The sequence below is a fragment of the Excalfactoria chinensis genome, chromosome 9, assembly GCF_039878825.1.
Source record: "Excalfactoria chinensis isolate bCotChi1 chromosome 9, bCotChi1.hap2, whole genome shotgun sequence".
Lineage (NCBI taxonomy): Eukaryota > Metazoa > Chordata > Aves > Galliformes > Phasianidae > Excalfactoria > Excalfactoria chinensis.
Window position 1 is genome coordinate 18597632 of NC_092833.1, and position 24120 is coordinate 18621751.

Here is a 24120-nt window from a genome sequence, read left to right on the forward strand (position 1 = left end):
CAAGCATATCGCTTGTGACAGCACAAGCTGTGGAGCTGAGCCACCATGTTCCTAAAAAAAAATGCTGCTTGAAAGCAACAACATAAGGTCCTGGTGCTCCACTTTGGGCTGGATCCTACTTCACCACATCCCTTTAATGGTTCCTGCTTTCATCAAGAGAGGATATTTGTCTCAGAGTGTGAGAGAGCTGCTTTTGTGAGGCTATGGGTTGCAGTGTGCTGCTACACATGTCCTTGATGCTCCTTGAAGGAAAGTGATGGAGGTTGGGCTGCAAACCTCCTGCTCACGCTGAGCAGCTGTTGGTTACTGGGCCACAAGGAGGTGTGCATCGAAGCACCTGCTGGTGCCTGTGAGTACTTTGCATTCCAGCCCTTGGTGGGCTGTGTTGATTATAGAGAGTAACTTGAATTAACTTCAAGTCTTTTACATCAAATCAGAAGATGACATTTTAACTTCCATCAAACATCTTAACTGCTGTTTGCTTACTTTTTTTTCTATGGTCAGTAAGTTAACAAGTCTCCACTCATAAAAGAGACCTAACTATTATAAAAGCTCACATTTCTGCAGGAATTTCTAGAGAAGGGCACAAATGACAGGTCTGCTATTTGAAATAGTTCTTACTATGGATGAAATTTTTGCTTCACAGAGTCACAACGGAAATGTATGAGTGAGCAGTGTGGCTGGAAGCGCTGAAGGCTGCAACCTTGTGTTAATCAATATTTTTAAATACATGGCTCCATTTCCTTTCTGAAGTACCTATTATGATATGTTCCAAGCATGTGACTATTTCAAAATCCATTCCAACTCTTGTAATTTCCTGGAAATCCACATCTAGCATTCTTGGGGAAATTCCTTGAGTAGGGGCACATGTGCAGAACGGGAGATTTATGTGACTCATTCTAAATATGCTCAAAGAAATGTCTGGCTCCTCACACAGGGGACAGCTTTGTTCATATTTCAGATATTACACAAACCACTCCATCAAAAACCTGGCAGATAATGGGCTTGTGTGATCCCCGCACGCTATAGAGGCTCATTCAAATGTATCTGCTTCACTTTCTAAGTAAAATGTTTAGAAAATGTTAACACATTTCTAAGTAGGCACGGTTGGCTAACGTTGGCCATGTAGGAACTTGTTGAATTGGAAATGTAGTGTATCACAGAGAGAAAATATACAGTATAGGCAGTTCAGAGCAATGATAATTAATGACAGTCCAAATGCTGTTCACTTCAGCAGGATTCAGAGCTGTGATTGTGCTTCTAGTGCAGGAGGTGTCCAACCTATCTGCCACCATGGTGAGTTCTTCAGCGCTCAGCCTGGATGCTATTCCCCAGAGCATTGTCTGGGACACGCTGCCTTGGGCAGGAGGTGCTTGTGTGCTTTAGGAAAGGCACAGAATTAGTTTTTGGAGCCCCTGCCAGGTATGGGACACTAGTACCAAGGGCACTCGCTTCCAGGAGTTGGGAGGTATTAAAGGTTTTCCAGATATGGTGTAACTGAATGTCCTCTGCGGGCTGGAAAGAAAATGGAGCAAAGAAGAATGATGAAGAGAAGCAGATATGTCATGATGACATCGTTAAGTGATTGTCTACATCAATTATAGTCTGAATCCTGAATGACGGAGCAGACCGGTAGAAGGAGTATGAGGATCACCAGAGCCCCTAAAATGTAGGAGACTGAACTGACCTGGGACTGCACAGTCCAGAAGGAGCCAGCTGGCAGGGCTCTGTAAATCACAGATGACAGAAGATAAACTGGGAGCGGTGGCTCACTGTCTGTCCTAATATGTGTATGGGAGAAGATGTAATGAAGTTGTCAGGAAGCAAACTCAACATATACAAAATAGGTGCCTCTTGACGCATAATTAGCTGCATGTAATTTCATGGCAGAACTGATTGCTACAGTGCATTAATTATACTGAAAGGGTACCTGCTTTCACAGGTGATTAGGTAAATTCCTGGCTGAGAGCCTTTCAGCCAGGCATTTCTCTGCCTCAGAAGAGCAGAGACCAGGGAGACCTAATACATTATCCAGTTCTTGGGCACTGAAGCTGAATTCAATGAACAGCATCTCAGCCCCTCAGTATAGTGCTCTGCTCCAGGCTCCATGTTGCTCTGCAGGAGGAACCACAGGCACACATGTTCTGCGGGTTAGAGACAGAGAACTGATAAAGGAGGAGGCAGCAGGGAAGCAGGTTGCAGCCCGCTGGCCCTGAATCTGGTTGTTGTTAAGCATTCTGTTGTGCTGAGGGGTAATTGGTACCAGACGATGGAGGTGATGGAAAAGCTCACAGCTCCCCTGCAGCGTGCGCCTCCGCTGCAGCCCGGTGCTTCTGCACTGATTGGGAGCAGCTGTGGCCCTGGTGGGGCCATGGGACATTGGGTGCTGCCAGGGCTCTTCTCTGCTGTGTCAGAGATATAGCAGTGGGGACTTTATCCCACAGAGCTGCTATGAACACTTGGATTTGACCTGAAGGTGTGGGATGGTTCTTGTGCTCGTGGGATCTGTGGAGATGTCCCCAGGGCAGTGGGCAGTGCAACAGAATGGTGGACGTGCTCGTGGCCACATGGACCTCCCATGGGCCAGTCTCCTGATGTCACTTATCCGGAGGTAGCAGCCTTCCACTGGGGTTTGCTAAGCCCTCCTGCGGAAGCCAGGGGGCATGGCCTTGGGAGTGACCCCATCTAGGCTCCAGGCAGTGGTGAGCAGCCCTCGGTGCAGGTGCTGAGCAGAGGGACATCCTCCCGGCTGCATCATGACCCCAGCAGTGAAGGGAAGAAAGGCAGAGAACTGTACGAAGTTGAGCAAATCTGTGTGCTCCCAAGTCTGGCCTTTGCCACTCAGATTTGAGCTTTGTTCTGATGGCGTTGCAGGGGCCACCCAGTGCCCATCAGCATCAAGCCATCAGCAAGCCTGACACACTCGTGCTCACGTTCTTTAACTGTGTGCACCAGAGCCATCCCCATGCATGGCAGTGCCCACCTGGGGGCAGCTACAGCTCTGGTATGCAGCTGACTTTCATATTCTTTCTATTTACCTTTAGATACCATGAGAAGCTGTGTAGCAAAGCTGTTCTTCAGCTGTCCCCTGAAGGGCCACTACTGCCTCTACAGCAAATCCAGCTTCACACTGCTCAGCCCGCAGGCTCCACTGTGGATCCACATCATGTTCCTCTTCCAGCAGGTGTGTGCAGGGCAATGGCGGGGCACATCTCTGGCGTTGTGCTTGGAGCAATGTTTTAAGGGTTAAACTGCTGGAATGAGCTCCTAACCTGCTGGGTGAGCTTTCATGACGTGGGTGATTGCTCACCTCCGAGGGTAAATCACAGCAGACTGAAGTGGTTTGGAGTTTGAAAGGATTTCTATTAATTATTACACTGTTCAAGATGAACTTATTGTAAGACAACTGGGTCCATGTTTTTTAACCTACATAGAGTTGACCATTGCCATTCACCCCACCCTACTGCACCCTTGGAAATACAAAGGGTTTATCTGGAAGGTGGAGCTCATATGGTGAGTGATGCTGTGAAGCTGGCAGGTCAGGTCATTCCTCCCTCTGTTTGTTCCTAGAAGTGAGTGTAGAAATGGTTGGAAAAAATAATCCTGCAGTGTGGCTGTGATGCCTAATTCACAATTTCTGCAGATTTCCGTGCTGGTCACCGTGTCTCTGTTCACTGCCAGCCACACTATGTTCTGTTGGACTCTGCAACAGTAGAAGCGAGAAATAGTTTTTCTCTCAGGTCTCCAGGGCAGCCCCTCCATTTCAAGGCTCTGCTTTTTATTGAAATTCAGAAATTTTAATGGGCAGCCGTATCGTGTTTCAAACCCCTCAGATGGAAGTGGTGAAACTCATGTACTGCTGCTTTCTCAGCTGGGCAGCTCTCAGTCAGAGGGATGGGCAGTGCATTTCAGTGCAGAGCTGACTGTCAGACAGAAGAGTGATAACTAACAAGAGGAAGAAAGTGAGAATAGGGGTATCTGACATAGGAGGTGCTCTTGGATTCGGTCATTAAAATCAACCTGTACTGCTGTAGGACTTGGGGTTGGTTTCCCCCACTGGTGTGTGGTGTCACATTGTGCCCAGCAGCTCCTCAGTTGGTCTAAGCCCCAGCTAACAGGCTGCAGGTTCCTCGTGCCCAGCAGCAGCCCCAGGCGCTTTGTTTCTCAGCTCTGACTCGGGCAGAGCAATCCAGCTGGGCTGCACGTGTTGTGCAATCCTGCACTAGAAGTATGGAACACTGGATTTGCTTGGGCGCTCTTAACTTGGCTCCAGCATGCAAATGCATTTTCTGTTTACAAGATCACATCATAGATATACTAGAGAAATAATGCTAAGCCCTCTTAGCCACTCTTTTAATGTTGGCTCTGTATGGAGTTTGTGTGGTGAAGAAGCTAACAGCACTGCAACATCAGAGTATTCCAAGGCAGCGTTAGGTCGCATCCCAGTCCATTGGTGCAGGTGGCCTTGGAAGTGCCAGCACCCAACCTGACAGCTTTTGTCCCCCTGTCTGCTCAGTGCAAAGCCCTAGCGGCAGGTGAAACCCATGGGCATTCATCCAGTTGTGTGCATGTGGGTCCATCTTAACCCCTCAAAGAGAAATGAACTGGTCGCCTTTTACCTGCATGGCTGCCACAGTATGAAAAAGAACAAGAAGCTCTTGGTTAATGGCTGAGCCAAAAATGCTCAAAATGCAGTCTCCAACATTCTTTTCCAGGGCCTGTTTGCAGAACCTTTGTCAATGCAGAGTAGTCCAGTGCAAGTCCTCAAGGCCCTGTGGGAGAAGACACAGCTCAAAGGGACACACAGTTTTGAAACTGCCATGATCCAGTCTACATTCCCACACCAGAAGGTAAGTATGCCTCACCTCCAAGAGGAAAAAAAAGCTTTTAAAATAGCTCTAACCAGTGTTTGCTGTGCTCCAATTGTGAAAAAGAAGCCCTTTTCCTTTCCTTTTTTCCCTTCCATCCATCAGAAGTTCTGCAGATTAGGAAGCCCGTGGAGGTGGTGGAGTCACCGTCCCTGGGAGTGTTCAAGGGATGTATAGCTGTTGTACTGAGGGACATGGTTTAGTGGGAAATACTGCTGATAGATGGACGGTGGATGGTTGGGCCGGATGATCTTAGAGCTCTTTTCCAACCTCAGTGTTTCTGTGATTCTAAGTCCTTAGAAATTAGGGCTGAGACCCAATCTGGGTGCCAATGACAATTGCTTCCATCTACTGGGTTACTCAAAAACTGATCAATATGTGAACTCTTCTTTCGATGCAGCACTTGCCCACAAGCTATAGCAGCGTTGGCCAGGAGTTGTGTGCTGAGGCTGGTGGGCTTCTGGGCCAGGCTTTCGCTCACATCGCCTCCTGCTGGCTGAGCATACGATGATTCCTAGGGCATGCTTTTGGCTGCCGCTGTACAGGCAACACTCAGCTCATGGGGCAGGGAAGCACCCCACAGGCACTGTTTTCAGCCTCTGCGAGGGTCTGCAGTGTTGTTTTGTTCCATGCTTTGAAGGGTCTCCAGGCTTGTTCTGCAGCCCCTCCTATGCACTTTGTGTGGATTGTTCCCAAAGCAATGAAAACCAGTGATGCTGCATATGGATTTTTTCCTGCTCACAGTTTAAAACTCTGGATTCAAATTAGCTGCCATTATGGGATGTTTGGCAGCCGCTGGGAAATTTGCCTCCTTGAACACAGACTTGGCTTCTATGAAGACGATCATTTGCACATGCACCATTGGTTACCCCCACCAGTTTAAAAGATTACTCTTTCAAAGCTGTTTACTGTCTCCAGGATTTCAGGGAATGCCATTTCAAAGCTGTTAACCGGGCTTCCTGGAAAAGGGCACTATAGGATTGTGAAACAAGTATCTATTCATCCTAAACATCTCCATCCAGTGAAATAGGATGAAATGCACTGTCAAACATGGTTTTAAAACACTGTCTCTCAGGACACTGGAGGCATAAACATGAATAAGATTAATTTACAAAAGTTTTGGGTGGTTTAAACAACAGGGCTTTCATTTGAAACACCTGATCCCCCAAGCTTGCAATGCACAGAGCAGGGAGCTGCTGCCGCAGTGTGAGAGCAGTGGGTCACAGCTGATGGGCCGCTTGGACATAGGCTCAGCAGAGTCCCCACTTGGTCTGTTACCTGTTTGGAAATCCCAGCTGGAGGCATCCAAAGGCATTATGGAAGTCTCTGTTGCACAGTGCCATTTAACTCGGGTCCGTGCCATCTGTCAGGTCAGAGCTGGTGGAGCACAGAAGGGTTTGGGGTGAATACAGAGCATGCTTTCATTAGGCCAGGTGTAGTGCACTGTGCACTCCCATTCTGAAAAATGCCTCAAAATGTGATCAGTCCCCACCGTGATGGTTGCACAACCCTGCTGCTGTCAGAGAGGCATTCAGCCTGTTAGGGGAACTCCCGGCACTGCCAGACAGGAAGAATATCTCCCAGTTCCTGAAGTAGTGGGGCTGGAAAATGAGATAATGATCTTCACTGACGTAATGAACGAGGTGTGGATGGGCAGAGGGAGCTCCGGCAGATGAGGGCTATGGGAAGCACTCCTGATATGGAGAACTGAGATGGGAATGGCTTCAGCGGTGCTCCCTGCAGTGTGCTGCTGCACCTACTTCCTCCATTTTTGTTTTGCATGTAACATAGAATCTGAATTTGGGTCTTGTGATGTTTCTGTTGAGCAACTGAGTGAACTTTGATGGAGCTGTCATGGAGGGCAACCTGGGCAGGCTGGGTGGAAGGAGAGCTTCTCTTACCTTTATGTGCCAAAACCTGATAGGAGCACTCGTGGTGTGACCCAGCCATCACTCCTCCCAGCAGGCTGTGCTTCCCAAAAACCTGACGTCTTAGTGTCCAAATTCTTCCAGTCACCGTTGGACTCCAAAATAGTGAATGATTTGACAAAACGACTGCTGCTGTTCATCTTACTCCTCTTCCAGTAGCACAGAAAGCAGAATTCTGGATGTTTTCCCTTAAGATGTTTTGAAATCTCTTGATGACGTTTGGAATCTGCTGCAGAATGAACACCGTGTTCTCTACCCACGTCCTGCACCCCATGTTACTGCACTGTCCGAATGGCCATGCCAGAACTGGGGATGCTGCTGCTGATGTGGGAGCATGCAGGGGAACTCTGCAGGCCGGCAGCCAGCAGGCGCCCAGCAAAGCCTATGGTGTGACCTCCGCTCCACTATAAATCAACGCAGACGTTTCCTTGATGCATATTCGAAAGAGTGTTGCAAACCAGGAGGAAAAGCTACTGCGTCAGTGATTTATCCCAAAGTAAACTCTGAGCAGTATTTCCAGCTTCACCTCACTGTCAGAATTCGGAACTGGGCCGGCCCGTGTGTGCAAGGAATTGCAGCAGATGCCTTACAGTGAGAATGCCCGCATTGCTGGGCAGTGCTGTCTCAAATCCAAACTGACAACGGGATTGTGCCACAAAAAATATTGATTCAACACAGCTCGAAACGTGCCGGGAGTAAAGTGCTTCCAGATGTGCATCCCTACAGATCTCCGTTCCATTGCCTCACTGCTCTCTATACAAGACTATGAAGGCTGTGCTGGTTGCAGCTGTGCAGAGCGCGTTGTGTTGCCTTGTGGTGTGTCAGAGCAGCCATGAGGTTCCCTCTGAGTGCCTCTTGCTGAGCAGCTTTGCAGGAGGATAGTTCACATTTCTAAGCCACTGCTGGCTCTGTCCTTCCCTGCTTTCTGTCTGCTGCCTCCCTCTGTGCAGCAGAATGAGGAGCTGTGCTCTCACAGTGTGGTCACTGATGTCTCCCAGGTGATGGAAGGCAGGATGAGATGATGCATCTTTCCTCTCCAATGAGGCATTTTCCCTGTGCTTCGTCTCCCAGAATCAGCTCCTTGTTTCAGCATACAAGGAATACAGAGTGGAAAAGGACAACAGCTGCCTCAGTATTTCCCTGACATTTGCCTTTCACATGGCTCATTGCAGACACTGGAAGGTTTCCCTCAGGATCCTAGGCTTGTGCAGCTCCATCCTCACAGTGTCCTGCACAAACTCACTGGGAGAAGTGCCCCGTGTGCTTTGTCCACCTCACAGCCCCCGGGTGTGTGGGAGGAAGGTGGGGGAGGCCACGCACCTCTCCCATTACACAGCACAGTAGCCAGACACACTCCTGGACTGCATGCAGTTCCTTTTCAGGGGGCAGTAAGCACCTCAGTAATGCAGACAGAGCAATGCAACCACACGGTGCCGTGTTGTGCAGTGCCATGGGGCAGGGCAAGCAGCCCTTCCTGCCCCAGAAGATAGAAAAGGTGAGAATGGCACAGCTCCTCTTTGCTCAGTGGGGTGAGCCCATACAGGGTTTTGTTCCCATCTACTGCATGAATTCCTGTTTTCCTTGGGCTGTGCTGCAGACCAGTGATGGTCCTGAGGGAACAAACAGGATGTTTTCTGAGCTGCCAATGGCAGAGGGAAATGCCCTGCTCAGCATCACCTGGGCAGGCCATTTGTCAGCATGAGACAAGTGAGAGAGGGCACTTGTCAGCTCCTGCTGTGATGCGGGTTCCCGAAGTGTAAGGGGGTTTGTTTTCTCTCCTTATTGGCCCAGGATCTGGACCACGTGCAGATGCACCTGGAAGAAGTGAGGTTCTTTGACTTGTTCGGCTACAGTGAGGAAGCGGGAGCCTGGCAGTGCTTCATGTGCAACAACCCTGAGAAGGCAACAGGTGAGTGCTCTGCGGGCGGGCTGCAGCCAGGGGTGCATAGCAATGTGGTTCTCACTGTGCAGGAGTGCTGGTGGTGGTAGTGGTTGTGCAAAAGGAAAGTTAACTTCCCAGCATAGCAGAGATGCTATCTGTTTTCATTGGGACTCTCCGCGAAACTCATCTCAGCCTTCCTGGTGAGATTTGGAATGTAAACCCACAATTCTGCATGATTGCTAGTGCTTGGGGAAGGGGAGGGCTCTGTGCCCATTCTGTAGCACACAGATAATGGGGCCACCTCTGCTTGGCTGCACCCCAAGTGCCATCCCTGGGGCAACATCAGCACTGATATTACACCCAACCCATTTCCTCTGTCAGGGCATCCCAGGGAGCATGTCCAGGGTGACTGCTCCACTTCCTTCAACATCATTGTGTCTGTAGTGCACATCTTAAGAGCGAGGCAGTGCTTAGGGACAGCCGTGATACTTAACTACATTAGAAAACAAGGTGAGGGGAAATGAACTTCATCCTGCGTAAAAGAGTCTGGTACAGGATGGCCTTTTCCTTGGAGGAGTTTTGCCACAACTTGACTGCATGCACAATTCTGGACAAGAATTACAACTAATCTGGCCAAGCTTTGAATAGCTTGCTTCTTCAGCTACCTGCTGGGGCAGCTGCCCTCATTCCATGGGGCATTCCCCATTCTTCCTCCTTCTGTAGCTCTCATAGGGGATGTATCTACCACAGAAGAGAAGTCATGCTCTGAGTTGAAACTACACCTTGGTCCAGCTGCCTTGCTATGTTTTGTCCATTGCGTCGGAATGAGATGGTTGTCAAGTCACAAGGAAAATGAGTCCATCTTGTTTAAAAGCTCAGTGCTTATTAGAGCTCGCTCCTCAGTTCTTAATGCCCTGAGAAGTCCAAGTGAATGAACTGCCTAGTGGTAATACAGCTCAGTGCAGGAGAGAGAAGATAGTGCTTAGTGGATGAAAACCTGAAGGTAAACGTTCCTGAAATGGGGACGTGGAGCTATGGGAAGAGCAGTGCCAGAGTGGGAGACACTCAGGGGTCATTGGGGCTTTATGAGACGTGACAGAAAAAAGGGCTCCAAGGTCTCCTGGAGTGGGAGAGAAATGTAAAGGCTGCAACACATCTTTTATCCTGTTCCACAGTGCGACAGACCCTTTTGAAATCCCAAGTACTTTTGAAAGACAAGAAAGTCATTCCTGCCTCTCAGCAATGCTGTTTAGAAACCCAGTCCTTCAAGAAGGAATTCAGAGGCAAATTCTTTTTCCATTATTTCCTTTTGTTTTCTGCTAATGTTGGGTTTTTGTGACATTTTTTGGATACCGTGTTGCAAGATGCCATTTATCCTGAGGACTTAGGGAAGGATTATGCCCTGAAGCCTGGATCTCTCAGTGCTCCGTGTTGCTGTTTGCAGATGCAGTTGTGCCTCAGCAATGCAGTGGGTGAACCCAGCGCAGCAGTCAGCACAGAGAAAGTTTGACCATTTCACATGCATTCTTCTCACTTGAAAGCACTACTTAGGCAACCACACTCTTCCAGAAGTGCTGTTAAATCATCCTGAGTTGTTCTGTTCCTGCTACCCCTGAGCCTAGGAGGCAGAGAGCATTCCTGCGAGCCCGACTCATCTGCCCACATCCACGTACGCACGCTGGCTCTGCTGCTGTCCCAGAGCTGGGAAAACCAGACTTCACCATTTTCTATTTTTATTTATCATTATTATTTTTTTTTAAACAATAACCATCCAAGTGTGGATGTAAGGCATTAGAAGCGTTAGTCAGCACTGCGTGCCTCTTGTTGGGAAAAGCTGGCTTTTATGAGCTGCATTTCAACATAACCTCCTGCGCTGACAGTTGGCTCACAAGCCTTTGCACACCAAAAATTCAGTAAAACCACTTGATAGCCTGCGAGGGAATTGCAGTGCATGCCTTGTTCTGGAAGCTTACAAAGAAATCGCAGTAATCCCCGTGGGCTGCAGAGGAGACATCGTGCCCATGGGCAATGATTCGGGTAAAACGGAGGGCTTTTGATAAATTCCTCCTTAAAAAAGCAATTCGCTCAGAGGAGCCCGCACCGTGTTAACTTTGGGATGCATTTATCTTTTGCTAACAGTGGTGATTATCTGGTGAACCGAAATATCCCCGCTGTAATGCTTGCTTGAAAGTCATAAAAAGTGGCATTCAGCAACGTGTCCTTTCCAGGTTTTCAACAAAACCAAACGCGATGATTAATGAAGGAGAGCCGATCCATATTCCCTCAGGTTAATTGCGTTTATCTTCTGCCTGCCACCCACGCATTCCATTCTTTCAAGTTAAGAGGGGCTTATTATCATTGAGATCATTCACGATGGGACCGAATTTTTGTGGATGGCTTCGTTTCATCAAGCAGGAGATTTAATGCTTTGCTTTCTTCTTGAGTTCATCTTGGAAGGGTTGTTTGGTTCTTGTTTTGTTCGGTGCCCAAACAACTCAGAGCCTGGCGCACCGTAATTCTGCAAAGAAAGTAAGGTACAAGCAATAGGAAATAATTCCAGCTTACATCACGGTGGACGCTTACATCCATGGGTATTATTTGGGGTTGAATTGATTCTGGAGTTAGTCTCCCTCCACTGAGATGGTTTAAGAAGCAATGGATATTATAGTAGAAAAAAAGGCATCGTTTTTAGTTTTCGGGTACTATTTTTAGTATTTTTAGCCTTTTGGGTGTTCTTTGGGAAAGAAAAAAAAAACATAATGAAAAATACATATTAGATACAGCATTTTGGGACCTCCAGCTCCTTTCTTTGGGTGAAAGATCTCACGGAATGTCAATAAACCACCACACGGTGCTTTTGGACCCAGAGGCTGGATGGTCACCCAGTTTGGCTGTGAGCAGGAGGTGGGATGACCAGCCCCTCCAGCTCCCTCCCTGCTGAATTATTCTGCCTCTCCGTGAAGTTAACTGCAATCAAAACAAGCAAAAGGACTTAGAAAAAAAAAATATTGGAAAAGAGCTTAGTTCTTATCTTTCATAAATCTTTCTCTTCTAATCAGACCCTCAGACATACTGGCATCTGCTTCGTTATGACGACTTTGGAAGCTGACATCAGAATTCCCCATGGACCTCTTAGTGGATGTAGGCGAGAACTGCTCTGTTATCATTGGTTCCAGCCCCGAGTGCTTAAAGACAGACCAACATTTCTTTAGTAAATCCTGTTTGTGAAAGACTTTGGCCATGAAAATCCAGTTTAGGCCAAAATTGCATGTTAACTTCCTTTCCCATGTTGCTTTCCTGACCACCAGCCATCTCAGTGCCCAAACGTTTTGTGCCTTAAAGCTTCTTAGTTTGGCTTAGAACGTGTTCCTACTGCCCTGGAATCAGTACTGCTTCACAAGGCCTAACCATTGAGCAGCTGTCTTTCCATATCAGATCTTTCTATAGCTCCATCCAGATGTTTATGTCTGACATCAAGGTCTGAGAGTTACTATGCACGTAATGAGTCATTTAAAGTGGTCATTTAGAAAAAAGATTCCCTCCACCAAGAGGCTGCCCACGTGAGTGGCAAATGATGGGAATGATGGAGGTATGGGGCTTTGAGGAGTGCAGGAAGACCCCTCTTTATCACAGAAATCATGGGCACGGTTCCCTATTGTGGCTGAAACTTGGCCACCCCCATTTTCATTCAGTGTATTGCCTTCCAGAGACAGAAATATTTAAGGTCTTTCATGAGGAAATTGAAGCAGTACACACTGAAGACCCCCAAAGTGTGTGTTACTGCCAATGTAAACAGCGCTGGGGAAAAAAACACATTCCTGATCTAAACCTGCTGCATCTGTCACCGCCTTCTGCTCCAGCTGTAGGAGCACCACAGTGCAGTTGGTGGTGGGCAGAAGCTGTTGTGTCTCTCCCTCTCTTCCTCCTCGCTGACCTGGGCAGATCTACCCCATCTTTCATTTAACACACGCTCCATACAGATGGCATTCACCCACGCGTTGCACAGGTGCTGTTTTTACTGTTGCCCCACAGGGAAGCAGAAAGGCCATAGTGTTGGTTGATGATAAGTAAATGAATTTTTCTGCAAAAGGTCCATGGGAGGTTTAGGTTGGATATCAGGAAAAGCTTCTTTACATAAAGGGTTGTTAAGCACTGGAATGGGCTGCCCGGGGACGTGGTCGAGTCACCATCCCTGGGTGTGTTTAAAAACCATCTGGATGTGGTGCTCAGGGATGTGATTTAGCAGAGGGTTGTTAGAGTTAGGATAGGATGGTTGGGTTGTGGTTGGACTCAATGATCTTTAAGCTCTTTTCCAACCTGAGCAATTCTATGATTTCATGATTCGATGGAAGATGTGGGTGTGCAGCAGGAAGCACAGGTGAGCCATGCTGGTGGGCACACAGCAGTGAGTGGGGAGCGAAGTAACCTGCCCACAGCACTGCAGAGCAGGAGCAGAGCTCTGTGCTGAACTCTGCAGCGTGGCGTGAAGCCATGTAGACAACATAAGTGCTGGCTTCCAGTTGCACAGGGTAATAAATTCTTGCAGGGCTGAGGAACAATTGGGAGGCGTAATGCTGAGGATAAGTATGTGATGAACAAGGGACCGAAGGAAGAATTGCAGCCTGCTGCAGCTGCCAGGCCTCCCAGGCAATGCATGACTAAGGCTGGGCGCCGGGGTCAGGAGGAATGCAGGCAGAACTGACTGCCAAACTGTGGATATTCAGCACTGCAACAGAGCCTGCCCTGCCTGAAAGACGGCAGAGAGAACCTCTGCTCTGTGATCTCCCCCCCAGAGGTGAACCAGGACGGGCAGCCGCTGATGGAAGGCAAGCTGAAGGAGAAGCAGGTCCGCTGGAAGTTCATCAAGAGGTGGAAAACTCGCTACTTCACCCTCGCAGGCAACCAGCTGCTCTTTCGGAAAGGAAAATCCGTGAGTACGGAGCACATCAGCTCACCTCCTGTGTTTATCTCCTCTGCATCACCATTCCCGGGGGTTCCACCATGTGGCTTTTGCCACGGACCTCATGCTCCACCCAGCCACCTCCAGCTGAGCCTTTGCTCCCAGCGTCTGCTGGGAAAACCAGTTCTATCCCAGCCGACTCCAGGGTGCTTCCATCACCAATGGAATGGCAACATAAACCTGGCTGTCCATCCTGCCTAGCAGTTATTACACTGCATGAACACCATTTCAGTAAACTCTGCTTAGATAAATATATTTTCCCCCCTTACAGAGTGTTCCCATAACCGGCGTTGTTTGTGCAGGAAGTACAGGTTTGTTTAAGGCAAGGTGATGCCAAAGTACTCCTCTCCCATAGGAACCGAGTGTTGTCTTTTATTTCTGCCCTCATCTAAATTCAGGGCAACTCTGCTGAAATTTCTGTGAAATCATTTGGAATTGACACCAGTGTGACTCAGAGACAAGTTCATTGCTGGTCATGGATGAGCAGGTAATTAAATCCAGTCCTCATTAGCTCTCACTTGCCCATTAGTAGAAACTAACTATCCTCAGCTGTTCACAGCGAGGATTATCAAACATGGCACAAAGCAGACCTTTTATTTTTGTTTCAACAGCACTCTCTTCGGTAACCCAAAAATAGCAGCATCCTCCAGCTGCAGCCAAGCCTTAATATTTCTGGTAAATAATCTTTTTCATTGCAGAAACCCAGCAAAGCTCTTTAAGCCTCTGAAATGGCTTCCTGAGCCCCTTCCTCCGAGGACTGCAGCAGGAGGGCATTGGCCCTTGCAAACAGAACAGCCTTTTCTTTACCTTCTGGTGGCTTCTGATGAATTGAGATTTTGAAGACATCTCAATCCATACCATGCCTTGGCTTCAGCTCAGGACTGGATGAGGTTCACTTTTTGCAGTGCCAGAGTAGTTGTCATTTCTTTAGCATGGTGATTGGCTGAAGGAAATGAGTTTAACGGAATGGATTTAATTAGCTGTGCAAACAAGGTTGGCAAAAGTCACACTGAACACCTCGATTCCCCTGGGATGCTATTGGCGTGGAGCAGTCGCCCCCGGCACTGTGCTCTCGGTGCTCTCCTGGTTAGCGCTGAGGATATTGTCAGACAGCAGAGTTTGCTAAACGGCAGAACTCATATAGGTTAACTTCCCTTTCATAGCTGTCAGACTCCAAGCTTCCTTGTTTCCTCTGGAGCTGCACACAAGTATCTGGCTCCTCGAGGAGCAGGCTGGCGTCCAGCCCCCAGGGATTGCGGTGGTTGTGCCTGGGCAATCAGTCCTGCAGCTGCCTCCTTATATCCTGTTACCACTACATTTTTTTGCTTAAATTAGAGAGATGAGATGTTAACCATTGCCTGGGCTGCAGTCCGGGAGTCCCCCATGCCCTGCGCTGCATGCAGGCCTGGGGTTGAGTGCTGCACACACCAGCAGAGGGGGCTGGCCTGGTTGTGCGTCGTGCCCTGTCTTGCTCCGTGTCTGCATCTGTTGGGAAGGCACTGTTTGCAACCAGTGCCACAAAGTCTGCCCAGCACTGGGCTGGGAGCAGACAGTTTGGACGGTGTACAGGAGGGAGGTGCCACCAGCAGCAGGATGGCTGCGGGACCCACTGACAGCACTGCAGCAATGAGGGCTGGTAAACAGCTCTGCAATTAGAAAGGAGAGGGCTTCTGCCCCATCTGGTGCTGGTCACAGGGCTGAGCAGGACAGCTCTGCTCCAACAGAGCAGCAGATCTGGCACTGCTGCACAGGGATGGGTGCACGTGGGTGCTGGGGCTGTCACACTGCTCGCCTGGAAGCCCAGAGCAGCACAGAGGAGGCACAGCTGGGCAGCCAGCTGGCTGTGAGTGCCTCTTTCCCACCACAGACCTTCCCCCTGCAGAAGTACCCACGCAGATGCTCTTTGCTCTGAGTAAGCAACGGGATTGCCAGCGGGTGAATGGGGGCAGGAGAAAACCAAAACAGAAGAGGTTCAAAATGAGCCACATCCCACAGTCATGGAAAATTGTGGTAAACAGCATTCACAGAAATGTGCCTTGGGTACATTCAGCTTCCTTGAGCAGCTTTTAGCAGTGTGTGCACAACATCCCACAGAGGGAGCATAGTGGTTTTGCTCAGTGCTTGTTGGCAGGTCTGGCTCACAAGGTGCAAAGTTTTCCCCCTGAGCTTGTTGTTGTTTTGCATTTGCTGCAATGAAATTCTCTGTTTAACGTGGGTTCAGTTTCAGTGCAGAGCTGCTTACTGCTGTCTTAGAATCTTAAAATGGCCTGGGCTGCAAAGGCCCACAGTGCTCATCCAGTTCCAACCCCCTGCTGTGTGCAGGGTCACCAACCAGCAGCCCAGGCTGCCCAGAGCCACATCCAGCCTGGCCTTGAATGCCTGCAGGGATGGGGCATCCACAGCCTCCTTGGGCAGCCATAGAACCTGAACTGGTGTTGGTGTTGTGTCCATGCATGGGGAATCCGTGTGGTTGGAGCAGAAAGCTTTTGGAAAACCTGCCTTACTCCTCTTGCTAAAAGTCTAAGAATCTCAGTGGGAGAAACATACACAGCGTTGGGGGATTGGGGCTCACATCTCATCTGGAGACCGCAGCTCGTGTCTGTTTGGTGAGCTCACAGATCTCCCACAGGAAACTTCTGTGACTTTGCAGCCATCTCTGCTGCTCCCTTCATCCCATCCCCACTCTTACAGTGATGCTGAGGTTTCACAGATGTGCTGCTGTATGTTTTCAAACCACAGCACGACTGAGCTGTGCTGTGCTCTTCATTCCCCATTGAAAACTGCCGTGGCTTCCACTGCATTCCAGGATCAGGCAGGAAATCTCTCTTGTTTTCCAAACCAGCACAAGGAGTGGCTGCTCCCCTTTTGGTGGGAGCCCCAGTGTGTCAACTTGGTTCTGTTTGTCTTCCCCACCCTGTGTTTCAGAAAGACGACCCCGACGACTGCCCCATTGAGCTCAGCAAGGTGCAGAGCGTCAAAGTGGTGGCCAAGAAGCGCCGGGACCGCAGCCTGCCCCGGGCCTTTGAGATCTTCACCGACAGCAAGAGCTACGTCTTCAAGGCCAAGGATGAGAAGAGCACGGAGGAGTGGCTGCAGTGCATTAATGTTGCCATCGTGCAGGCCAAGGAGAGGGAGAGCAGAGAGACCACCACGTACCTGTAGGGCTGCAGTGCTGAGCACCCCACTGCTCTGCACCCTCTGTGGGCTGCCCGGGGTGGTGGGCAGCTGCTGGGACATGAGAGGCTGTGAGGTGGCCACATGTTGGCTGTAACGCTGCCAAAGGACCCACGTGCCGCCATCTGTGCGCAGGTAGAGACGTGGCTGCCATGTCCATGTGCAAAGCACAACTTTTCCTTTAGCCTGATTGCCTCCAAGCTGGGAGATGTGGCTGCAAAGCAGCCTGGGTCCAATCCTACAGCTTGGGCATCCATGGCCTTGTCACTGCTGGAGCTCCCCACATCCCAGGGCTTCCTGCACTCCTCCATCTGCAAAACGATCATCCTGCTCCTTATTTAACCTCAACACCCCTCACCTTTTTCCTGCCCCTACAAATAAAAATCACAGCTGCTTTTCCCTTCAGGTCAGAGATGGGGCGATTTAAAACATTTCACAGTGCAGAAAAATAAACTTAAATATTGAAGTGTTTTGGTTTCTTCCTTCTCCCGCTTTGCCCCCATCTGTAACCAAACCTAATTTATTTAAACAATTGTTTTCCTTTCTTTTTTTCTTAATTACTTGCCTTCACTGTAAGCTTTCAAAATGGCTCCAAAAATGGCTCATTTCCAGGTCAGAGCTGATGGGGTTGTTGGGTTTTTTGTTGTTGTTGTTGTTTATTTTGGGGTTTGTTACTCTCAGATGATTCCAAAGTGGAGGAAATGGCACAGAAAAAAGAAACTGACAGCAAAAGAGAAAAGGTGGGGAAAAATGAGTGGGAAATCTGTGGATGAAAACACAAACCTGGAGGCCAAGACGGGATAGATATAAAAGGTGACATTTCCCAGTCTGACTAAAGCCTTGAGGACGGTGTCTCAATGATCAGAACCTATTGCACTGCCAGCTGATCTCCATGTCCAAGTGAAGAACACAGACACAGGCTGGGCTGTGACTGGGTCACGTAGAAGAACCATAGTCACCTGCTGGGCTGTGGCTGTCACTGGCCAGGCTGCGGCTCATCACCACTGCCACCTACCCACACCCTGCCCTGCGACTCATTGGAGCAATGGGACCCATTAGGGTCATTAACGCCCTGCTTTGTGCCAATAAATGATTACACAGAATAAGAAGCTTCGCCACACTTCTCCTGTCTTAAATTAAAACCTGGAATAAAATGAAAGAGAAATTCGGCTGGCAGCTTATCCTAGTCAGCCTCCTAAGTGGAGAAACACAGAAATCATCAATCCAGCTATGATGGGAGCTGGGAGATTTAAAAATAAATATGAAAAAACAGCAATGCAAATTGCACTGCGGTAAATGTTTTTCTTGAGCAAATATATAAATAGTTCTTCCTGTTTCCTTTTTTAAAACAACGTGCATTGGAGTTTTCTAAATTGGAGTAGAGCTGTGCTCGGAGCTTGGGGCACTCCTCGCTTCCTGGCTGAGCAATGTCCCAGCAGGAGCCATCCTGGGATGGGGACAGGGATGGGGATAGAAGGCAGAAATGGGGACAGAGAAAGGGATAGGGATGGGGAAGGGGTCAGAGATGGGGATAGGGATAAGGACAAGCCCTTGGTGCCTGTGGCCACATTCCTGCTGGCTGCAAGGGAGCCCGTCGAGTTCCATTTGTACCTTGCATAGTGCCACCAATACAGGGGAAAAAAGCAGCTCCACAGTGCAGGAGCTGCACTATTTCACTGCATGAAAATGGAGGATATTTAACTCCACATGTCTTCCTGTTGTTCCAAAGCAAGTAGTGTTTCACTACAAACGCATTTGCTCACTAATCTCTCAAAAATCCTGCTGTTCCCTCTGATACAAGTTTGCAAACTGCTGTTCCTGGTTCCCCAACACTTGTGCTGCACAGATCATAGAATCATAGAATGGTCTGGGTTGCAAAGGCCCACAGTGCTCATCCAGTTCCAACCCCCTGCTGTGTGCAGGGTCACCAACCAGCAGCCCAGGCTGCCCAGAGCCACATCCAGCCTGGCCTTGAATGCCTGCAGGGATGGGGCATCCACAGCCTCCTTGGGCAACCTGTTCCAGTGCGTCACCACCCTCTGGGTGAAAAACTTCCTCCTAAGATCCAACCCAAACCTCCTCTGTCTCAGTTTAAAACCACGATGGGGACAGATAAGTCCCCTGGGCTCAGTTCCTGGGGTTGGCGGAGCAGCAGAGCTCTGCCATCTCATCCTACAGGACCCCACTCCCTCCCAAGGTTGTACTCCAAGGCAGAAGTGACAGCTGTGGACACCAGGCTGTGTCCCCATGCTCCAAGCAGTGCCCTGTGCTCCAGTGGCCCCACGAATGGCGTTTCCCAGAAACGTGAGCTGCCTGCCCAGGCCATGTTTACAGAGCTGAGCGCAGCCCTGGGAGCATTGCCAGGGGAAGTTTACCCCACGATTCGCTCCTGCCTCCTCAAGCAAGTCCTCCAGCACATTTGAAAGGAGCAGAATAAAATGGGGGTGAGTGTAGGTACTGCACATGGCACCGTGGATAGAAGTGGAACAGGCTGGACCTTTCACTCACCCTCAGATCTTCCAGCTTTTCTGATCCCGCAGGGACCCCCATGCCTGCCTGCTGCTGCCAGCTCAGCCATCACAGTGCTGACAACCAGTACTTGGAGGACAAAGTCTGAGCACATCACAGGTCTTTTCCAGCCGTAGTGGGTCTGTGATTCTTAGTGCCCCCTCCACCTTCTGTGGACACAAGGCACTCCAAAGGTAATGCTGGCTTTCACTACATCTGAGATCACGGTGTTTCAGGACAGAAGTGCCGTTCCATTAAGGGATAGCAGTTGGTTCAGGGCCAGCACTTGCCTTCTGCTCTCTCCTCTCTACCTTTGCCCTCCACTTCTTCTGCCTCTTCCCCAGTAGGGGAATCACATGGAGGCACACATCCCGAGTGTTCTGTGGGCAAAGCATGAGGAAATTGGAATGGGGGGGGGGGCGGGGGGCATTACAAATCAAACAATGCCTTTTGTTACCAGAACGAGCATATCCAGCTCCCTTCCAAGAGAGTGAAAAACAAAACACCCCTCTGGGAGCCCTCCAGGGTTCAGCCCGGAGCTCACAGCAACATCCCCACGCACAGCTCAGTAACAGGAGCACCATAACATCTCCAGGTCATGAGCAAAAAAACCCATTTGCTGGTTCCTGGCAGTCGCGTGTGGAAAAACTGTGAGTGTCTGTGAGAGGGCTCTTTGTTTTGTGCTTTGCTGTGACAGGATAACCTCGCATAAGCAGGTAACACTTGTCAGTGGGTACGCACGTGTACCTGATGGGGTGACTGTCCAAGAGCACACGGCAGTAGGAGGCCATGTGTCACAAGGCGCCGTGCGGATCCGTAACCAAAGTCCTGACGTTGGTTGTGGCTTGGGGCTCCAGCCCAAGTGAAAACACTCGTGATGAGTGCTGTTGTTTTCCCTTTGAAGAGCGTGAGTGTGACGATCCTTCGCTTCGGTGCAGGTGGTGTTCAGGCAACAGCAGAAGATGTTTTTCCAGCTGTCCGTGGCTGTGCCTGAGCTCTGACACTGCCCCAGCCACGCCGAGCCCTGGGCTGGAGCACTCGGGTTGGGGTCAGGGTTAGGGATAGGATGTAGGTTGCTGAACGTGGGCAGAGCTCAGAAGACCTGCTTTGGGAAGACGGGATGCTATTTGAGAAGTGAAGCCATGTGAGCACCCTGTTCTCCAGCAGCCCTCCAGCAATCAGTCTGGTTGCTCTTTGGATGGGATTGAGACCACGGGGACCAGGGCTGTGTAGGACATGGGACACCCCACCATCCTCCCACCAGGATTGCTCCCAAGCAGCAGAGCCGAGTGCTGTGCCTTCAGCAGAGCTCACTGAGCACCACGCAGGAGCACTGCTGGGTTAATGCTGAGGCTGGGGCTGTGTGAGCCTCAGGACACTCCATGAGACAATGACAGGACACTGGGGAGCACCTTCCTGCCCTCTGTGTGGGAGAACCAGGAGGGTCCTCAGGACCGTGGCTTCACCTCACTGCATCAGCCAAAGGCAGCTGGGTGACCAAGCACAGGTGTGTGGGAGGAATCACTGAGGGGTCTCTGCAGAGCAGCTGCAGCCGCCTCGTAACCTTTGTGGATAATCAACTTGAAGCTGCTCACTTTGCCTCACGGGCCATTGGCCTCTTCTGCTTCCCAGCAGAGCAACTGAAGTTTACAGGCAAGAAAAAAGAGACAGTAAAGGTTGGCCAGGGAGGACCATTTGTCTTGTGTGAAGTTACTCCAGCCGGAATTCATCAGAGGGTTGGTAAACACCTTGCAGCCCTCCAGAGAGCTTTTTTTTTTTTGGCCAAACAAAAAGCAATGAGCTGAATGGAAGCTGAGCACTCAGAACTGTTTTTGCAAATGGTTTCAGCTGTGTTGAGTGCACCACATCTGGTTCTATCCCGGCCCATTTAATCACTAAGGAGAGCACAAGTGAAAAGCAGCCGCCTTCTTCAGCAAGCTGAGCTCAGTTTGGGCTCCCCTTCTGTTCCCTGTTAGCTCCCCACACCTTCAGTCACCTCCAACACAGGCACTGCAATGGAACAGGAAGGATGATGGGGAACACCGTGGTTTTATCCACAGCTTGTTGTACGTACTATGATGAAAGGGGAAATAAAAGCCACGTGTCAGATATCAGTGTTGATACTGAGCTCTAAAGCCCATAAGGCTGTTGGGATGGGGAGGATGCTGTGTTTAACAGCAGGATGTTGCCCAACCCTTTAACCTGAAAGTTGTAGCTAAGCATTGCAATGCAATGAATTCATGGAATGAGAGACTCTCGGGATGGATTGGGTTGGAAGTGACCTCTGGGTTCATCAAAAGGCTCTCAGGACTTTCTTTCATCCATTCTTCTGGCTCCTTCAGACAGAATGAGCAGCACGGAGCCCCATGCCACCTGCTGGAATACCCATATGGAGCACAAGCCTGATAAAAAAGGAACCAAATAAGTATTTTCTCTCATCCCGAAGGAGACAGAAGCCTCCTAAAGCTTTCACAGCTCCCTCTCTTTACATCTACAGCTCTACTATCTACACAACACAGCCTGTATTTGTCACTTTCTCTATTCCACTCCTCTTTTCATTTGTTCTTTGAAAACTTTAGCCCTTGCCTTCCCACTTGGGAGATTGCGCTGTGATTAATGGAGGCAGCAGAGAGGAGAGCACCTGGATGCACTGATGTGCAGGCAGAGGTCGCTGATTTGTTTTGGGAACAGTGGGCTGGTGACAGCAGAGCCGCTGGTGGAGACAGCCATCCGCACCCCATTCACCCGGTGGGGAGGCTCTCAGGGACAGGTGTGAATATTCAGAAGGCAGCAGCAGCTGGCAGGATGGCTGCAAGGGCACTGACAGCAAGCAATGAACAGCATCACGCAGTGCCAGCAGCACTGTGTGCGGCACCAGGCTGCTGGGGAGCCCAGGGAGCAGAGTCTGGGTGGCCTGCAGGTAGCAATGCTCCCCAGGGGTTGCTCTGGGCCCAGTCTTGTTCAATATCTTCATCAGTGACCTGAATGAAGGGATAGAGGTCACCCTCAGCAAGTTTGCTGGTGATATGAAGCTGGCAGGGGTGGCTGATGCACCAGAAGGCTGTGTGGCCATTCAGCAAGACACGGACAGGTGGGAGAGTTCGGTGGAGAGAAATCTGATGAGCTTCAACAAGGGCAGAGTCCTACACCTGGGGAGGAATAACAACACATCAGCACAGGCTGGGGGCTGAGCTGTTGGAAAGGAACTCTGTGGAGAAGGATCTGGAGGTCCTGGTTGACCAGTGGTTGACCGTGGGCCAGCTATGTGGCCAAGAAGGCCAGTGATAACCTGGGTGCCTTCCAAAGAGCGTGGCCAGCAGGTGAGGGACTTTCTTCTCCCCTTTTCTCTGCTCTGATGTGGTCACATGTGGGACACTGAGCCCAGTTCTGAGCTCCCCTGTTCAAGGCAGGCAGGGAGCTGCTGCAGAGAGTCCATTGGAGGGCTGCAGAGCTGCCTGGAGGCCTGGAGCACCTCCTGATGGGGAAAAGGCTGAGAGCACTGGTGCTGTTCAGCCTGGGGAAGAGAAGGCTGAGAAACAGATCGTATCAATACCTGTAAGTATACAAAGAGCAGGGGGCAAGTGTGTGGGGTCAGGCTCTTTTCAGCACTGCCCAGCAATGGGACAAGGGGCAATGGGCACAAACGTGAACTTTGGATCTGTGATTCTGTGAAATACAGCAGGGAAAGGGCAAGGCAGGAAGGAAGAGCTGCCATAGATCTTCATGTTATTCCCACACATCAGTGCAGACAGTGCAGCAAGGGCCTGCTGCACAGAGCGCCAGCGCTGTGGGTGCATGCATTTCCCACAGGAGCCATTCATTTTAGGATAGACCCAGCTGTGTGCCTGCTGTTTTGGCTCTGCCCGTCTGGATTAACAAACACATCTTGATGGGAAGTCCCAAAGTGCCAGGAACGCCCCTTGTTCACCAGAGGGATTCAGCAGGCTGCTGGATGTTAACGGGCTGCTCAGACAGGCTGAGATGTGACAGGCCAGGGATGGCCCACTGGGGACACCGTTTATTTGGCCTGACACATGAGCTAATGCAATGCACGCCCCATTAATCATAGCTACATCCCAAATCGTGACTTGGTTAGAAAAAAACATCAAGGAGCATTGCAGAGAGGTCAGATGGACTTTGCCACAACTTTCCTGACATTTCCAGTTAATGACAGAGCAAAATAGCCTTTCTCAGCCCTCCAGGGCTGACTCAGGGTAGGTACAAGTGCCTGAGCCAATGGAGGGATCTGGCTAATGAGCTGCAGCTGGCTGGGCCATCAAACCTGCAGCTGGAGAGCAGGCAATAGGCCGGGGGTTCTGTTTGTGGTTGTTGACTCTCCTTATGTGATATTCTGAAAAATGAACCTGCGTGTGGGCTTAAAAAATGGAAATGTCCGACAGGTAAAGCTGCCCTCAACAGAAGGCTGTCAGACCAGGCTGGGAAGGGCTTGTGGGCTGAAAGCTGGGCAGTCACCTGGAGGGAGCTGCTGCGTGGCCTGAATGGCTTCTGGGCTCTTGGAGAACACACTGTGGTGGAGGTGGGCTGCTGGGGGCACTGAGGCTGTACTAAAATTGGGGGCTGTGCTTGGGGTGCCCTGACCAGCAGCTGCATGAAGGAAGTATCCATTACTTTTAAGTATATATATAATAGTGTACACAAAGAGACTTTAAAGAAGTTAACTGGCTCTGCTGATTGCTTCTATTGATTATACTGTAACACTGCAGGAAAAATCAGGTGCTTTTTCAGGCAGAATATAGAGCCGGCATGAGCTCTGTTCTGTTTCAGAATGAAGTCAAGAAG

The 24120-nt window shown here is 49.9% G+C and overlaps 1 protein-coding gene across 2 annotated transcripts in view; it reads left to right on the forward strand.

The window, feature by feature from the left end:
- VEPH1 (ventricular zone expressed PH domain containing 1) overlaps positions 1–16920 on the forward strand; it is a 56713-nt gene extending 39793 nt beyond the window's left edge. The window contains exons 11-15 of one of the 2 annotated variants that reach the window (XM_072344364.1): positions 3045–3184; positions 4716–4850; positions 8588–8705; positions 13472–13608; positions 16564–16920. In XM_072344364.1, coding sequence (XP_072200465.1) covers positions 3045–3184; positions 4716–4850; positions 8588–8705; positions 13472–13608; positions 16564–16800 — 767 coding nt within the window. In that variant the 3' untranslated portion in view covers positions 16801–16920. Of the gene's footprint in view, positions 1–3044; positions 3185–4715; positions 4851–8587; positions 8706–13471; positions 13609–16563 lie in introns of those variants that run through there. The other variant, XM_072344358.1, reaches the window with a different exon arrangement.
- The last annotated feature ends 7200 nt before the right edge of the window (positions 16921–24120 follow it).